General features: G+C 38.6%; 1 protein-coding gene across 1 annotated transcript in view; it reads left to right on the top strand.

Moving 5' to 3' along the window:
* Agbl1 (ATP/GTP binding protein like 1) overlaps positions 1-18,234 on the top strand; it is a 744,973-nt gene that overhangs the window by 245,379 nt on the left and 481,360 nt on the right. Inside the window, exon 18 of the mRNA XM_035441643.1 lies at positions 2,769-2,949. Coding sequence (XP_035297534.1) covers positions 2,769-2,949 — 181 coding nt within the window. The remainder of the gene's footprint in view (positions 1-2,768; positions 2,950-18,234) is intronic.

Genomic DNA, 18,234 nt, shown 5'->3' with positions numbered 1-18,234 from the left:
TTTCATTACAACCTCCTCTTTCTGCCTCACTGCAGAAAGCATTTCTGAATGAATGCCACTGAAAATATTATGATTTTTATAACTGGCCTTATACTCACATGGTAGAGTTTAGCTGTTTGTAATGGAAACCATATTGCATTGCCATGGAAAAACAGTAATTTTTTCTTTTCTTTTCTTTTTACATGGCCAGACATAATGGAGAAGCCAATGGGGGCCCATGAAGTTCTTTAAATTTACCAAGAACCCTCATTCTTTCTACCTGGCATTCACCATACTTACTGTGTATCTTCAATACACAAGGTGGCTTTCTCACTTAAGACATTACATCTGCAAGCAAAACAGAAAGAAAAGGCACAGGGGACAAATCTTATAAGCCAAATTGTCCTTTACAAGGTGACATTGTCCCCTTTGATCAGATTTTCAGTAAGACCCTTCTGCTAGCATCTTTATATCACTGACTACATTATTTTTCATGGCCTTGCCTACTTACAAGAGTATCAGTGAGGCTGAGTATTTTATTCTGGGAAAATCCCTGCTCCTGTCTCAAACCAGGTCTCTGACAGTTAGAAGATGTGAAAGGCTGATGTTCAGACAACCAGCAGTTTCTACCATGTATAATATCATAAGCAAAACATGTTTCTTTCATTGGTCACTGGCAATTTTGCAGTATATTCCATTAATGGGCACAGCCTACCAGTGACATGCTGATTTTATTCTTAAGAATATTTGACCTACAGGAGAAATGCAATTCCTGCCCCCACCCTGACAAATACATATATGGGTGGATATTTTATAAATAAAAGCTTCACTACCCACAGGCCTTTGCTTCAGTCACTATAGCATCTCTTGATTTTGTAGTGTACTCACTTTTTAAAAAAATGTTTTTTTCATGTTTCATGTTTTTTTTTTTCAGGAATACCTTTTTTCCTCTATCTGGTAAAACATTACTTATACTTCAAGACAGTTCAAATACCATCACATCCTGGAAATGCCCTTCCCTTCTTAGATCTATTTTTGGTACTCTGTGAACACTTCCATTAGGTCCCTTGTCATTATTTGCTTGCATATGTGTCACTACTGACAATGCTATGACCCCTTCTAGAACAAGGTCTTTAATTTATTTGACTTTTACTACCCAGTGTCTACTGCAGTTCCTGGAATATATTCAAGATACTTGCTTAACGAAATGAATAGCTGAAAATTACCTCTAATGTATAGATGACCTATAAAGAATTGAAACAAGCTGCACTCACTGTAGTCAGTAAAGGCGCCTTGATCTGTGCCCCTTCTGTCTAGACCTCAGTGGATCAATGCCTGGTGGCAGAAATATGAAAGAGACACAGAGGATCTTTTTGGTCTTAATTGGTGATATTAACATAATTCGGTATTATAAAGGTTTGTTTGTATATTCAGTTGTCTGACCTTCAGCCCTGTGATCAATAGTTATTCAGTTTTATATTTCTTTGTGTGTAATGGGAAATAAGTTTTGTTTCCTAAAAAAAAATAACCAAAAACCCTGCTGTTGAAGAGCAGAAAGGCCTCATTTAATTTGGACTAATTAAAACTATATGTACAGAAATTATTTCTTTGTAAACCTGTAGGTTGTTTAGTTACTGTATTTATGCCCAGAAAATAGTAGTAGTTATTAGAGCAAGATTAGGAATAGTCAAGAATCTGATGAGGATACAAGATGAAAAGGGAGTCAGAAAAAGTCCATCCCCAGATTTGGTCATAAGTGAATTCTTGATATGATGCCTTCCCTCCTTCTTTGTCTCCCAATATACAGAGGATAGACATAAGTAGCCAAATGTAGCACCTTACCCAGTCTGGGGATACAGTTCAGCAGTAAAATACTTGCCTAGAATGTGCAAGGCATTAGGTGAAGTCTGCAACACTACAAAAACACATACAAACAACTAACTTTGAATCTGAGATCCTAGAAATGGCCTATGACTACATCTCAATGCTAAGGTGCTTCAGATGTCTTCTGTGAAGTTGTCTTCTGTGAAAGGCAGAGCAGCAAGCTTACCATTCCATCATCAATGCAGCATCCATAAGATCTATCCAATAAGTACACTTCCCGTAATGAGGTATTCCCTTTACCCCTTTTTTAGAGTAAAGGATGTCACCTTAACAGTTAATCTGCAGGTGTTCTTCTGTTCCTTTCAAAAACCAGATTTGGTGTTTTAATTATCGGTCCATAACTCCATTCCTTGCTCTCTATCTCTGCTAGGGAATGGAAGGGTTCATCTTTCTCATAGACTGCAATCGAGTAAGGAGTGAGTTAACATATACTGAATAGCAGAAACTATATTTGACACTTTCTATTTATACCTTTTTTTTCTCAAACATGTGAGGCCATTGTTATAAATATCCTCATTTTACAGATGAGGAGATGCACAACAATAGATTAAGTCATTTACTTAAAGTCTCAAAACTGGTAAATGGTGAAGGTAAGATTCAGTTAAGATCTTTGATATCCAGCATCTTACTAATGGACTGTGGAGAGTTAACTGGTATAAAATCTGCTTTGTGGCTTTTTATCGTACCACAAACTGCTTTGCTTTGATAACAGCCTAGGGCCTTGATGCCCTCAGTCTCTTGAATCTTGCATCTTCTGGAGGTAGATGGAAAATGAAGAAATATAGATCATCTATATTAGAAACAACCTTCATACACTTCAGGTGTAATTCTGTCCCACTGGAGATTCTGTTGATGGAAATGGAAAGCATATTTAAGATTAATTTATTGTGCCCCCTTTCCTGCAGGCTGTCGTCCATATCAGGTGATCATGGCCCGAGTTCACCCAGGAGAGAGCAATGCCAGCTGGGTGATGAAGGGGACCTTGGAGTTTCTTGTCAGCAGTGACCCTGTGGCACAGCTGTTGAGGGAAAACTTCATCTTCAAGATCATCCCTATGCTCAACCCAGATGGTGTCATCAATGGCAAGTATGTCACCTGCCTACCCTAATGGACCCACAACTGTGTTCATGTTACTACAGTAAAAATCCACTGAAGTCTAATCCAAGGGACATAAAAGGAGCAGCCTTGGCACTCTACAGTGCCAGCACTTTTTATCTGGAACAATTAACAACATATTCCCCATGCGTATTTGTCCATGTCTCATGGTATTTCTTTGAATAGAAATGTGTGGAAACAAAAGCATTTGGTACCAGCTAACCTACTCCTGTGCTTTGTTCATAAAGGAAGGCACTGGCATCCAGGGTCCAAACTCACCTGGATCACATGGTGAACCAGTGGCATTTCAAGGCTCAGTCTGAGTCTTCATGTTGACCACCAATGATTTTACATTTAATAGGTGCAAAGAAATATTTATTCATGTTTCACTGGTTTCTACAAATATTTAAGAGTTTCACTTCATTGAATTAGAATGTTGCCTAGAAAAAAAAAGAGATGTGGTTTCATTTTCACTCTACTGCTGCACACCTTTAGGTTGTATCAAGGAATAAGACTATTTTATTTGATGACATCTGTTAGAAAGGCTTAGAGTCTGAGCTCAGACCCAGAAGAGGTCTCCAAGGTCACATGACCAGGGAATGGTAGGACTAACTTTTACAGATACCTGTTTAGATACCTTAATTAGTAATAGATGACTCTTTCTTCCTAGAAGAAAGGGGATTCTATCCTATGGATAAACAAAATGAAAGTGAACAAGAAATTCTAAGAGGGAAAACTTATTTCAAAGACTAAAATGAAAACAATATTTAAAATATCATTAGCAAAGAAGCAAAAGTTAAATTTAGAGAATACAGAAAAGAAAGTGATAGTAAAGTGGGGAAAAACAAAAAATAAAAAGAATTATAATGAAATAAATGATCAAATGACTTAAATGATGTAAGGCAAAATGATTAATCCCTTTAAGAAAGGAAATTAAGTGTTAAACAACTCCAATGGATTGCATTCTTTTGATAAGTATAAAGGTAGACTAATTTTAAAATGTTAAGAATTCAGATTATAAAGATGAAAGGAAAAACATAAATCCAAAACATGAAATGTGTCAAAGCATGCCAACACAAACTAATCAAAGCTATAGACTATAATAGTACTACTTAAATAAATACAAAAGGAAAGAATGAATGAAAGAAAAAAGTACAAATGAAGAGAACATGAAAGAGAAGAAAGTGTACCAGTCTGTTCTTAGTATATTAGATTAACCTAGTTAGTTAGCTTAGTAGTTCACAGGTGTTATTTATTTGCTTGTTTTCTTTCTTGCTTATTCATTGATTTATTTCTTATTTAATGGAGATAGTTTGATGAAGGCCTAAGATCTTTTCTTTTTTTGCTCAATGCTGATTGCATTGAACATCAGAAGGCCAGGTTCTTCACTAAAGACTATCAGTCTCCTCTGGTAGCATTGAGGCCTCTAGAATCTTAGTCTGGACCAGGTTCTGGAGCAGTGTCTTTTAAAACTACCCAGAGTTCATCTGACTCTTGCCTATGTTCCTTCAAGTCCACCATAGTTCTCTGACTGCTCACTGCTCAAGAAGCCAAGATTTTTTAGTAGCAATCTTTATCAGCTTAAATGGATGGAAAATAGCTAAGGAAGATAACTGGAGGGAGGGATAAGACATTTTCTTATCCAACTTGGCTCACTTCTTCTCTCTTTCTATGGAACTCTTGGGGGTCAGGAAGAAATTGGAAAGAATATTGGACTAGGAGTGCTAACTGAATGGGACCTCTGGCAATCCTCTCATCTACTCACTTTTCCTCTTTGGTGGAAGAAGACAATGTGCTCCTGATAGACTTTTCTGGAAAAACAAAAGTCTCACATACCCAAAGCAATAATCAAACTCAGGGATTAAGTGTTGAAGCTCTTTCCATTTTAAATGCTCATATCTCCAAATTAGGGCTTGCTCCAGGTCTTTGGTCAAGGTTAATGGGTTTTCAGTCACTGAGGAGCCTGTTGGCTGGCTCGCACATTATTTCCAGCTCACAGCTGGTTACTTTGTTTCCCAAAAGGCAGGGCAGCTTCTTCATAGTGACAAGGGCATTCATCATCATTACTATTATTTATTGTGACTCTGATTGCTCTTTTTATTTATACAGCATCTTTCATCATAGAGCCTGAAGCACTTTGTAGATCACTTGAACAGAACAAACAAGTACAGCTGAAAAATAATTGGAAATCATAACACTTTCCACAGACAGAATAATCTGCAGGCCATAGCATATCATGGAAGGACTCAATGCTGCTGCCATGGATGCATGACATCTTACAATAAAATGCTTAAAACTCAAGATCCCGAGCCCATTTTAGAACAGACCTAACATCTGCTTCATTTAAATTTCACTCAAGTTACTTCTGTGATTGATAATCCATTGTCAGGTCATGCCTATGTAGAATTAGGTGGGTGTGACTTTTATTGTACTTTAGTCTTTGCTCTTTGAACTTCACCCATTATAGTCAGTCTTCCATGAATAGATCAAATTGTACTCTACACAGTCAAATTTCCCCATAAGAAATAGTCTCCAAGCTTGATGCAGTTCACCTAAAGTCTATTTATGGCTTACATTCCTGATGTTCATAAGATTGCTGATTTTCCTCCGGGCATAAATGATGGAAGTGCTCTCTCTCTCTCTCTCTCTCTCTCTCTCTCTCTCTCTCTCTCTCTCTCTCGATACTATTTGTATATTAGTTATTCCAAATATCAACATGGCACTTAGAGCTTGACTGCAGTTTGTGTACATGTGTGTTTGCTTATATGTGTATGCTCAGGTGTTCATGCACGCGTGTGTGTGTGTGTGTGTGTGTGTGTGTGTGTGTGTGTATGTGCATGAAGAGATTAAAGCATACTCTTGGGTGTTGTTCCTCGGATGCCATCTCTAACGGATAATGTTTGTTGTCAGTTTGACTATATCTATGACCAACTAAAATGCAAGAATCTGGGCATCCTCTCAGGAATTTTCCAAACTGCATCATTTGAGGTCAGAAGACATGCATTCTGGTGGCAGCCTAAATAAATGGACATGGAAACAGGAAACTTGTTTTGTTGTTTTGTTTTGTTTTTGTTTCTTGCCTGCTTTCCTTCACTCTTACTGGCAAGTTGATTTATCCTGTTGCTGAAATATTCCTTCATTAGAATTAGTATTAGAATCTACTTCTACTGAGGACCAGCTGTTCTTGTAGTATTCCCTGGGACTCCAGTACCAGATTGGGACTGCTGAGACATCCTGTCTTGTTCACTGAACAAATATTGTATTCTTGGCCTTCTGGTTGGGATATAGCCATTCATGGACTATTTAAACCATAGCCCGCCAGTCATTATAATAAATACCCTTTTCACACACATAATAAATGTGATATATCATGTATTATATCTCATATTAATATATAAATATATAATTTATATTCTTACATATTTAATATATTTATCCTTATGTAATGTAATCATATATATTTTTCATACACACACACACACACACACACACACGCACACACACACACATTTCTATCAGTTTTGTTCCTTTAGAGAACCTTGACTACTATGCCATCCATCTTATAGTTCACTGTTCTGGGACTCACTGAGTAGGCTAGCTGACCAAGGAGCCCCAGAAATCTACCTGCTTTTATTTCTCCAGTTCTGGAATTTCAAGTACTAGCTGTCTTACTTACCTCCTGATGCTTCCAAGGCAAGTTCTTTACTGATCAATCTATTTCTCCAATCCCATAACAAACTTTTAATTTAAAACTTATCATGAATCTCCATGGAGTTTGCAAACATGTGTAGTAATAGAGCAGATTTTGTGGCAATGGTGATGGAGCCTTTGAGCATGCTTGAGAGACTTTGATAATAATGGTCGGAGAGACACAGCCAGAAATTTCTAGCAAGAAAAATATAGTGAGTCTTGCCAAGTCAAGGATCTCTTAGCAACACAAGTCTGAACAGGGAAACAAACACAGGGATGTATCTGTTATGATGAATTCCAAAAGAAACAATTTCCCATCTGTTGGCTAGGACATTGTATTGAATTAGGCTGAGTTGTCCATAAGGCTGGACCAATGCAGGGGTTCTGAGACTCATAATTCTTCCCAAGGTGGAGTAGAAGAAAATGGGGAGTCAGCAAGTCAGGTTAAATAAGAAAGACAAATGGTAGACACATTAGACTGAGAATAGAGGAGAAGCCAGATGACTTCCAAGCTGCTAAATAGGTAAAGTTACTATGTAAATAGTCAGAGAGGGAAGGAAGGCAGAAATCAACCCTGATACCCATTCATAAAATTTTGGGTGTTGATGGTAGCAAGGGCATAACCACTGTGGCAGTTGTTTACTCTTATCTGTGTAAGTTGTTTCCCCAATAAAACACCTATTTAACATTTATCTTGGGTCTGGTGAACTCATTTTAAACCCCGAATTCACCTATGCAGAGCCTAATGCTTTATTTACATGAGACTGAGCATATTGCTCCTAGGAGTATATTCAGCTCCATGAACCTGATTGTCTTCTTCCAAAGGCATTATGGAATAGACACAAGCAACAATAATGAGCACAGGACCTAGAACAAGCAAATACAGCCAGTTGTGTAAAAAGTAATAGCTGGAAGTACTAGAGGGAACAAATCAAACTATAAAAATCACATAAAAATCTCAACAACCTTAACAATCCTGGGACCATTACAAGTGAGGGCCAATAGTCCATTCTACTGTGGGCTATGAAGACTTTACCTTACTACAAGAAGATCACTTACAGATCTTACCTAAAAAAGTAATCATTAAGTACCTTTTATTGGCCATGAAAATACCTGGTTATTTTATTTATATTGTCTTATTTAATTCCCACCATGACCCAACTAATATAGGTTTTTTGTAGACAATTTATAGATAAGCAAATGTGAACACAAAAGAACAAAAGATTAAGTATTAGATACAGATTGAATACCTGGTGTTATAGACTCAGGGTCGAATTTGTGTCTTTCCTATACTTCTATAGAGGTTTAAGGAAATTAAAAGATAAATTCTTAAAATATTGTATGTGTGTGTGTGGGGGGGTGAATTCTTACATAGTATTTATATTCTGTTCCATAAACAATTAGGAAATCAAGATGTATCTGCAATCACAAAAGAAGTCCAAGGTAGAAAGGGAACAAGAAATAGGCCCAATAACTAACTACACATGCACACTTTCACACACAGACAGGTAATATGTGCACACATAGGCACACACACATACATTTGCACACATGTATGCATTTGCACACAAAGAGACATGACCAAATAACATGTTGTACCTGTAACACAACTAGCATTTGAACCAAGCCTGTATGCCTTAAAACTTGGTTAATTTTAGTGTCCCAGCTTTTCCCCACTTTGGATAGCAACACAAAGAGAGTATTGGACCCACCACAGACAGATTCTAAAATTAGTCCTATTAACCAAGACATTTATATTTAGGGTGCCTGAAAGGAGCTAAGGAAAAACCTTTCTCAGCTTTCTGCCATCATAGCCTAGGATGAACCAACTGGCTGGTACACTATTAGTTCACCTTAATGGAATTTAAATTCCTAGCGTGGCTTAGGCCTTAATGTTCTGTTATTTCAGCTCTTTCCATGAGAGACAATACCAATCCCTGTTATTGCCAGCTTTGGTATGTGCACATCACTTAGCTGCCTCTGAATACTTATTGTGACAGTACTCCTCTTCCACTGGTTATTCTGTGCTCTTTTTCCCTCTGCTACTCAGGGTCACAGAGGGCTTGCTTTACCATAAGGCTTTGCCCGTGCTTCTTCTTCCCCATGTTGGCCACAACTCTACTTCCCAAAGTATTTAAAACATCTTTAATACACTAACACATAGACGAGTCTTGGAGTTTTTAGTTTCAGACTTGTTGAATTTAAATAGAAGACTGTAAGTGTGTAATTTCCCCCTTTCATTTGAACAAACAAGAGTAGAAGATATTCTCTGAACTCCCAAAGAGTAGTGACTGGTGGGAAATTCAGCCTTAATTTTACATTAGCTGCCTGCCTACCTGCTCAGGATTGTACAGTACATATATGTTATTTTCTTTGTGATACTCATGTTATTTTCTGTGTGCTCATTCCCACAAAGATGTCACTGTGTAGACAGAGCTATCTGTGTTCATTGAGTGGGGTGATGGTTCCTATTGTCAATCATTCTGAACAGGGAAAACTCTGGAACAGGTGTAGACAGATGTTTCTGTTCCACCTGGTCCTGAAGCCATTTTGTCCCAAATAAATACACAGGGCCTTGTACTATAAATTGTTTGATGTATTGCTCAGACTTATTACTAACTAGCTCTTATGACTTAAATCCCCCATAATTCCTATTTATGTTTATCCTTGTGGCTTGGTAGCTTTTCTCAGTAAGGCATTCTCATTTTGTTTCTTCTGCATCTGGCTGGTGACTTGTGTCTCTGCCTTTTCTCTTCCCAGAATTCTCCTAGTCTCATTGTTACAACTCTACTTCATGCCTGGCCACTGGCTAATCAGCATTTTATTCAGCCAATACAAGTGACAAATCTTTACAGTACACAAGAGCATTATCCTACAGAAAACAGGGAAAGATTCTTCCCTTAAGGGAGATATTCCCTTAAAGGAGAAGGAAGAGGTTCAAATTGAGAGGGTTTGGGTATAACTAGAGGATCCATTTGGGTTTCAGGGACAAGATGACTTATGTCACATGGAAGAGGACACTGGAGACGCTCTTTTAATTGGCCACTTGAGATTAAAAACAGCTATAATAATGATATATTCTAAATTTTCTTTGGGTAGTTAGCTTCTGTTTTATATCACCTATTCTTCAGTTAAGTGTTCATTAGCCTTTCAATCTTTTTTGTAATGTATTTATTCTTTTAAACTTTATTTTACATTCCAACAACAGTTCACCCTCCCATCCCTCCTCCTGACCCCCTCACTTGCCCCTCCAATCCATACCCTTTACACTCATCCTCAAGGTAAGGGCTCCCATGAGGAGTCAACAATGTCTGGCACAATACGTTGGGGCAAGGCCAAGATCCTCTCCCATGCATTAAGGTTGAGCACAGCATCCCACCATAGGGAATGGGCTCCAACAAGCTAGCTCACCATGTTTGTATCATGGATACTCCTACTGCCATGGGCCTCTCAGATAGTCCAAGCTTTACAACTGTCTCCCACATACAGAGGGCCTAGTCCCCTGGAATCTCCACAGTTGTTGGTCTAGAGTTCATGGATTTCCAAAAGCTTGGTTCAGCTGTCTCTGTAGATTTCTCCATCATGATTTTGACCTCCCACAGTCATATATTCCCTCCTCCCTCTGTTTGGATTCCTGAAACTAGGTCTGCAGTTTATTGTGGATCTCTGCTTCTGGTTCTGCCAATTACTGGATGAAGGCTTTATGATGATAGTATATTTCAATCTTATTTCAACTTCTTCATTGGAATATAAAGGAAGTGTCCATGCCCAAAATTGGTGAAAGTGAAAATTGGCAGTCAGACTGAGTAAAATTCCCAAAAGAAGGGTAGATAATAATAAATTCAATAGATAATACATTTTAAGAGTTGTGATCAGTAAAATTCAGACATTAAAATTATAAAAGATCCAATTATTTATACTCATAACAACGTCATGTTCAGGATACCAGATTATTTGAATGATGAAAGTGCATGCAATGGTTGATTGGTCTGTACCAATGCTATAAGTCTGACTGTTCCAACATGGTGTGACAAAGTAAATAAAGAATTAAGAACAGAAGAAATGGGTATTCCCTGTAAGGATGAAAGGAGAAAAGTATAGAGGCCAGAACCTAGGGTCTTGAGTGGCTGCTCCCAATGCTGGAATTGAAGACTCTGAGTGGGGACTGAGTGGGAGCTTCAGCTGTTATTTTGACACAAGCTAGAGTCACTAGTAAGAGCGAATCTCAGTGGAGGAGTTGTCTAGACTAGATTGGCCTGTGGCAATGTCTGTGAGCCATTTTCCTAATTTTCAATTGATGTAGGAGGGCCCAACTCACTAAGAGCCATGTCATGTCATGCCTGAGGAGGTTGACTGTATAGGAAAAGTAGCTGAACTAGCCAGATGTAGTGAAACAGAAAGCTCTACCCCTTCATAGTCTCTGCTTTACTTACTGCTTCCAGGTTCCTACTTGAGTTCCTGTCCTGACTTCCTCTCCTCAGTGATACACTGGTATAAAAGTGTAAGCCAAATAAACCCTTGCCTTCCCCAGGTTGCTTTGGGTCATGATAATTATCACAGCAATGACAGCCAAGTAGGGAAGAGACGGGCCTGGTTCGGGTTCACTGGACAAGGAGGCAGAAGCTAGAGAATGAAGGAGTCTAGAGTGACCTGATTCCAAATGCAAAGTACCATTTATCTCTTGCTTCTGGTTTCTTGGCAGGAGTGCAGCAGTTGGGGTACCTGGGAGGCTGAAGAAGTGGTATTGATAAGTACTGCTTGTCTGCAGGTGCTCCAGTTGTGTTGATTGGTCTTCTTGTCCTTCTCTTGCCTCCCTTTTTCCTCTAGTGACGTTTTTGAATGGGACTGCTGTGAAGCCAACTAGGGAGGGATTCTAAACACTGTGTGTAACTAGCTCCTTTGATAACAAAAAAGATGTTACTATCGATTACCTAATATACAGTATCATTTGGCTTGTTTTGTTCTTGTTTGTTTCTTCCCTGGAGACAGGGTTTCTGTAACCCAGGCTGGCTTGGAACTCAAGATGCAATCTAGGCTGGCCTCAGATTCATAGCAACTCTCCTGTCTCTGCCTTCCAAGTAGGGATGAACTAGTCAGGTTCACTTAAGATTAAGTGTATGTAATTTAGTACTGTGTATATGTGACTCCTTTTTTTTTTTAAATAAAATATTCCATTGTTTTAAGTGGGATAAGAGATACATACTCTCTGGTTAAGAATACTTGCTGCTCTTACAGAGGATGTGATTTCAGTTCCCAGCATCTACATGGCAGCTCACATCTATTTGTCCATAACAATTCCAGGGGATCAAGTGCCCACTTCTAGCTTCCATGGGCACCAGGCACACATGCAGTGCATATATGTGCAGATAAAACACTCACATATATATAATAAAAATAAAGAAATTTAGAAAATTTATACTCCATAGAAAATTTAGTATATATAGAAATGGGGACAAATAGGTACAGTGGAAAAGGTGAGGACCAGTATATAAGTGGGACTAGGAACATGGAGAACCAACCAAAATAAAATGTGTATGAAAATCGCATATGGAGATATATAACTCTGTAAGCCAATTTAAAAACAATCACAAAATTAAAAAGAAGAGATTTAAAAATACTCAAATTCAGCAGCATTATAGTGCATAATTCCAAGGAGTTTCATTCATATAGAGTTTTATAACATAGAGATTCTTTCAGAATTCAACAGAAAAGCACTATTTGGAAAGATTCATTAGTTATTTGTCCAATCTTACCATCTATTTTTAGATATAATTATATAAGCATATCTACCTAGACTTCCCACAGATCATATATTCTGTGACATAACTTATAGAATAAAAAAACCTTCCAGGGAAAAGGACACAGTCATTATTATTTTTAAAATAGCAATCTTAGAGTATTGATGGACCACAGTTAATAAACAATTCTTTGCAATAAACAACTTATAGATGGGAAGTATTGCAATGTTCTTGATAAATTTATTTGGCTATTTCCTGAAGATGAATTTTCACATGCAGAGAGTAGGATCAAATATTATGTAAATTGGATGCCTGATGCCTATTTGGATGAATTTCTTCTATTATGACATTCATAGTTTTATGTACCCAATAAAAATGGATGGTGGTGCTGGGTGTCTGTACCCCTGTGATCACTACACATTATTAGTATTATTTTTACATCAGTATAAATGGATAAATATGACTTTAACATTTTGCAGTATGACTTCTAATTACTGCAAGTCCCCAAAAAGCTGGCATTCTCCAGGTTCTGCCACCTATCTTGTAAGTTTTGGAGTCAGTAATTGAATTAAAGTTTGCTTGGTTGCAAAGCTTATATTTAGCTTACCTTTACCATATCACAGCTTCTTGTTCACTGTCCTGGTGACATTTGAAGGTTTCTAGCTAGAAATTGAGAAGTGGAAAGTGTCTAATATCTGTTTGTTGAATCTCCCATTGAGTGCACCTGATCATTTTGCTATCTCTTAAAATGTGGTTCCCATGCAGCTATAGCAGAGAAAGAGCTCTGAAAGGTTTTGATTAGAAATGAATATATATTCATTTGGATATATACTCTGTCAAATATTACTATGTGGGTGCTATATTGGCATACAGGACAGGGGTGTTTCACTATAGGTTAAATTAAAAGAGAAAATTTCTATCTTAGCATTTTGGGATCCAGGTTCACTTGACTTCATGGGTATAATAATTAGTGTTTTTGTTTCCTCCTGTTTGTACTCATCATTCATGTTCTTGAAGGAATTACCAAGGACATGCAGGGAGCCTGATTTTATTTCTGGGTGTTGCAAGCAGGCTAAGGCTTATTAAGCTTGGCGTCTATGGCTTCTAAGCTGGGAGGATTTTTGGTTTTAAGACTTTCAGAGCACAGGAGGAAGTGAATCCCTTCCATAGGTTTCCTGGCCTGTGCTTGTATTGCTGTGGATGTGCATTTTACAGTATCCTCCAGCAAAGCAAGGGCCAAGGACCAGGATCTTCTTTGTTGGTGGAGGAAGGACAAGAAGGAGCAGAGGATGGTTGGCCTGCTAGCATGTGTCTGTGCTATTGCCTCTTTCTTTGTTCCTATGTCTATATCTCTTTGCTTCTAAACTTATTTCTGCCTCTCTGACTCTCTGTATCCACCCCCATTCTGGAAGATACCTTTCTAAAGACACATATAAACACAAACTGAAGAGTTTGTAAGAGAAGCTTCTACATGTCCTTTAGACTTGGAAAGATAAGCACTTTTGTTTTCTGTTGTTTTTTTTTGGGGGGGGGTTCTTTTCTTTTTTTAAGAAAGAGGCTGGTGAAGCTGATAGGATAAACTAAATATTGTCTCTTGAAGGTTCAGCTCCAAAGTTCTTCCTTCAGTGTCAGGCCATGGCAACACAAAGCCCTTGTCTTGTTTACAGAACATTGGTCCCTGATGGTCTTTCTCTCTTAGCTGTGAAGGCTTAACCTGCACCATTCATTCTAACAGAACTTCTTCAGTCTGCCTGAGAAGTGAAAATGGGACTGAAACTTCAATCATCTCCACCCCTCCCTCCTCCTATTCCTCTCTTCCTCCTCCTCTCCTTCCATCCCTCTCTGCCTTCCATTCTCCCTTGCTCTTTCCACCCTCCCTTCCCTTAGTGCTGGGAATCAAACCAAGGCTCTGCATGAACCACATATGCACTGTTCCCCTGAACTAAAGACTCAGGGCTGTGATTAAAGAACTTCTTTTGTTTGCCTGCTTGTGTGTTTGATTTTTGAGACAGGGCCTTACTGTGTAGCTCTGGCTGTCCTGAACTCACTGCATAGAACAGGGTGGTTTCGAACTCACAGAGATCCCTCAGCTTTTGCCTCCCAAGTGCTGGGATTAAAGATATGTGCCACTATGCCTGACTGATCATGTAGCTTTTGATTAGAGTGCTTCTATTCTTTTGTGTTGTTTATAGTACATCAAGTTCATAGTGAATGAACATTTTTACTTATTTATTTTTAAGAAATATTTTAGATTTTTTGACATGGAACGAAGCTTAAGTATTTGGATGAACTGTTAGTCTAGTTTCTAGTTCTACCCCGTTTGTGTATCTCTGTGTTTGGGGCCTCTGAGGGGAGGGGAGTGAAGAATATCTCATCTCCTCTTTTCTCTTTCTTGCTTATGTATAAAATGGGAAATTTGTTACTTTGATCCTGTCAGAGGAACTATAATTTTCTCCATCTACCTCCCACCCTCAATGGAAAATAGAAGGATTGAAGTCTCTCTTGGTCTATTCCGTGTTCTAGGATATTTTATTAGAGAAAGGGGACAAGTAAAAGGAATATTTTGATCTCATAGTTTTTCCCCTACATCTTCATAAAATGAAAGGCACAAATTTAAACTTAAAAATAAAAGATATCAAAGAAATGTTGTTTTCGTTTTTGTTCTGTTTTGGTTATTTTTACTATTGTTGTTGTTTTCTTTCCTTAAATTCTTTCTTTGCAAATGTCTGTCAGTAATTCTCATGGTCTAGAGGGAAATTGCAGGTATTTCTTGTCACCTCTCCTGACAGGTGGAAGGAGACAGGGAAACCCATTAAAATTGTGGCATTTGCTGTGACTGCCAATCCTCCTCTGTTCATAAACCGCAGGCACTGTGTGAGCTCAGAACAGTGGGGCCCTGGTTCAGAGGAAAATCGACACACTCAATCTTGCTGATGAACTTGTTCTTAGAGATCAGAATGGAAATGATTTGCTCTGGGAACTCTCAAGGTCCTGCTGTTAAGTCATTAGCATAACGTGCAATGCTACATCACTTTGGACTAGGAGTTCTGGGCGTGCATTGCCCTCGCCTGGAGGTGGAATCAGGTGCTTTAGGACTCCATTTGCCTTTCACAGACATTTCAGATTTGAATAAATATTACTATTTATTATTCCCAAATTTAGGGTTATTAATTATATCAGCATAAACCTAATTTATGCTATCATAAACAGCGATAATAAATGCTGCCAACTGTTAATACCCAGCTCTTGCCAACTGTGCCGGTAGTTGATGGGTTTCCCCCCCTTACTTCCCAGAAGTATTAAATTAAAAATGAGTCAGTGTTGCAAAATCATTGATCAAGTGGGGACTGAGGCTCTTGGGAAATGTGTTTGTTTTGTTAAATGTTTTGATCCTTCATTGGCTGAACATGTTCTCATGTTTGACTGCATTCCAGTGTCACTCCTGTCTTGCCTCCCCTGCAACCCTCTTAGAGGGGAACAAAATGGGAGCAGGGATACCAGGATGGAAGGAGGCTCGTGATGTCATCCATCATTCTCAATATCCCTTTTAGTCAAGTGTCCTCAGAACATCCCCAGTTTATAATACTTCCTTTCATCACACACTTAGAAATTGCTAGGGAACAACTGTTGATGTAGTTTTTCAACTTCCCTTCCATCTACCATGTCATTAGTAAGATACATGGCTTCCTAAAATACAAACAAGTCTATGACTGGAAGTGGAAAGCACAGCCCCCACATCCCTGTTTTTTAACAACTGTTACTGAGTCTCAAACCTCATTGGGAGGGTGTCTGCTTTGTGAGGGAGGCAGTCTCTATCTTAATATCAGAGCTATCATAAGATCACATTGCCTCTCTCAAAGGGGACAGTTTTTATCATCCTTTGTCCTGGTTCCTGCTTTATTTTCTGTGGTGGTTGCAGGGGTAATACAGTGTATAATCATGACCAGAGAATCAAAAGATCCTGTCTGAGGTCAAACTCAAATTCTTTTTAGCTGAATGGCTTTGGACCAGTTACTTAACCTCCCTACCCTTGTTCCTTCCACTCATTACAGGGTCACAAGCCCTACCCACTGTGCCTTACCTGTTCAGTGTCATGATGAACTATCACAGGACTTTTAAACTGTGCTGTACAAAGTAAGAGAGGTTCTGCTCACTGGTGTGATGCCTGGATCTCAGTGGTGACCACAAAGCTCTTCTCTGTGGTTGACCAGCCCAGTGTAATCATCTTTATCTTGCTTTTCATTCCTCAGTTTCACAGAGACCCAGATAGGCCATACTAGTAAGACAGAAATCCTACAGAGAGAAGAGATGAGGTTGAAGGTGAGAAAGGCTCTTTTTGATATATCCAGGTGTCATATATAGCACATATATCTATATTATATCAGAAAATGGCCATAGAGCTGAGTAAATGGCAGCAAAAATAGAGCTGCATAGACAGCTTGAATTTCAGGAATTGAGACTAATACTCTTTTCTCCTCTTCATGTTTAGTCTTTAAATGACTTAGTTGGCCTATCAGAGTGGACTCAAAACCTGACTTTTTAGCCTGAGATGGCATCTTCTTATCAGCTCCCTCCATGAAAACACCTGGAAGAGTTTTCATAGAGTTTGTAACAAGCCAGGTCTTGGGTCCATGAAGTCTTCTTTCCCAGCCTGAAGACTGTCTCCCAGATACACCCCAAACTTGAAATCGAAAGAGGCCTAGGTTTCTAGAAAAATTCCTCTCATCAGGAACCAAAGGGAGCTTTTCTTTCTAGGGCTAGATGTGGGAAATCACCTCGGAGACCCACAATTGTCCAGTTCCATGTCCTTCTGCACAGAACCCAGAGATTATAGACAGAAAAGCCAGAGACAGCAGTTAAACTTTGGTTATGCAGGTCTACCCTTCTCACCCTGCATTCCAGATTTGCCTTTACTCAGTTATTTATCTCTGTGAGCCACATTGCCATTCTAAATTATTAGGCTTATTCCTTCATTGTCCTGCTTATTTTTTTTTTTGCAAATATGCTCCCATATATCTTTGCTCCCCAACAAACACTTTCTCCTCTATTTACAGCTTTCCCCTGCTCTCCAGTCTTCCCCCTGGCCCAATAACAGCTGAGGAGATAAATAAGACACATAACTCTTTTTGGCTATTATTTTTTGTTACTCTGTACAGTAACATATATAATAACAAGGAAACAAATCTTATTACTAAAGTAATTACAATAAATAAAAATAACAGAGAGAGGAGCTTCAGGAGGGGTGGGCATGTCAGGGGAGTGATTGCAACAGGATTAAAAATTTTTAATTTGCCAGCACCGGTCACTGTTGCTGTGTTGATGTCCCGCTTAGGAGATGGTGTCTAATTAGACTGCTTATTATTGTGCTTTGAAGACACTCACCCTTAGTTGACTTATGCCTTGGGTCTTTAAAGAGGAAATTGGCCCAAGGAATCCCTGGAGAAATCTTCTTGTCAACAGCCCTGTGTTGGGAACAGCAGCATTTAGCGTGTTCATCTGGATCATCAACAAAGCTTGAAAACTACCAGGAAAGGCTTGTTATCCATTCCTCTGCCTGCAGATAAACTTCTCTGAAACTGGTGTGGACTCATGTTACTTTATTCCACCAACTGTGGACCTCTAAGCACAGGTGATGTTGCATGCCTTAGTGATATAGGCTAGCTAGTGCTGAACAGTTTTAGAGTTAAAAATGCAAGTGACCAATCTAATTTTAACCCAATGCAATTTCAGTACATTTGTCTTTGTATGGTCAGCAATGGGAATGAACAGTTATTTTTCTTCATCAAGTATGAATATTATCCTATGTCTGGTAGTCATCTCTCTAAGTGTTTGTGGTATTTCAATCACT

Source organism: Cricetulus griseus, chromosome 3, assembly GCF_003668045.3.
Source record: "Cricetulus griseus strain 17A/GY chromosome 3, alternate assembly CriGri-PICRH-1.0, whole genome shotgun sequence".
Taxonomy (NCBI): domain Eukaryota; kingdom Metazoa; phylum Chordata; class Mammalia; order Rodentia; family Cricetidae; genus Cricetulus; species Cricetulus griseus.
This window is presented reverse-complemented; position numbering and strand designations above follow the sequence as displayed.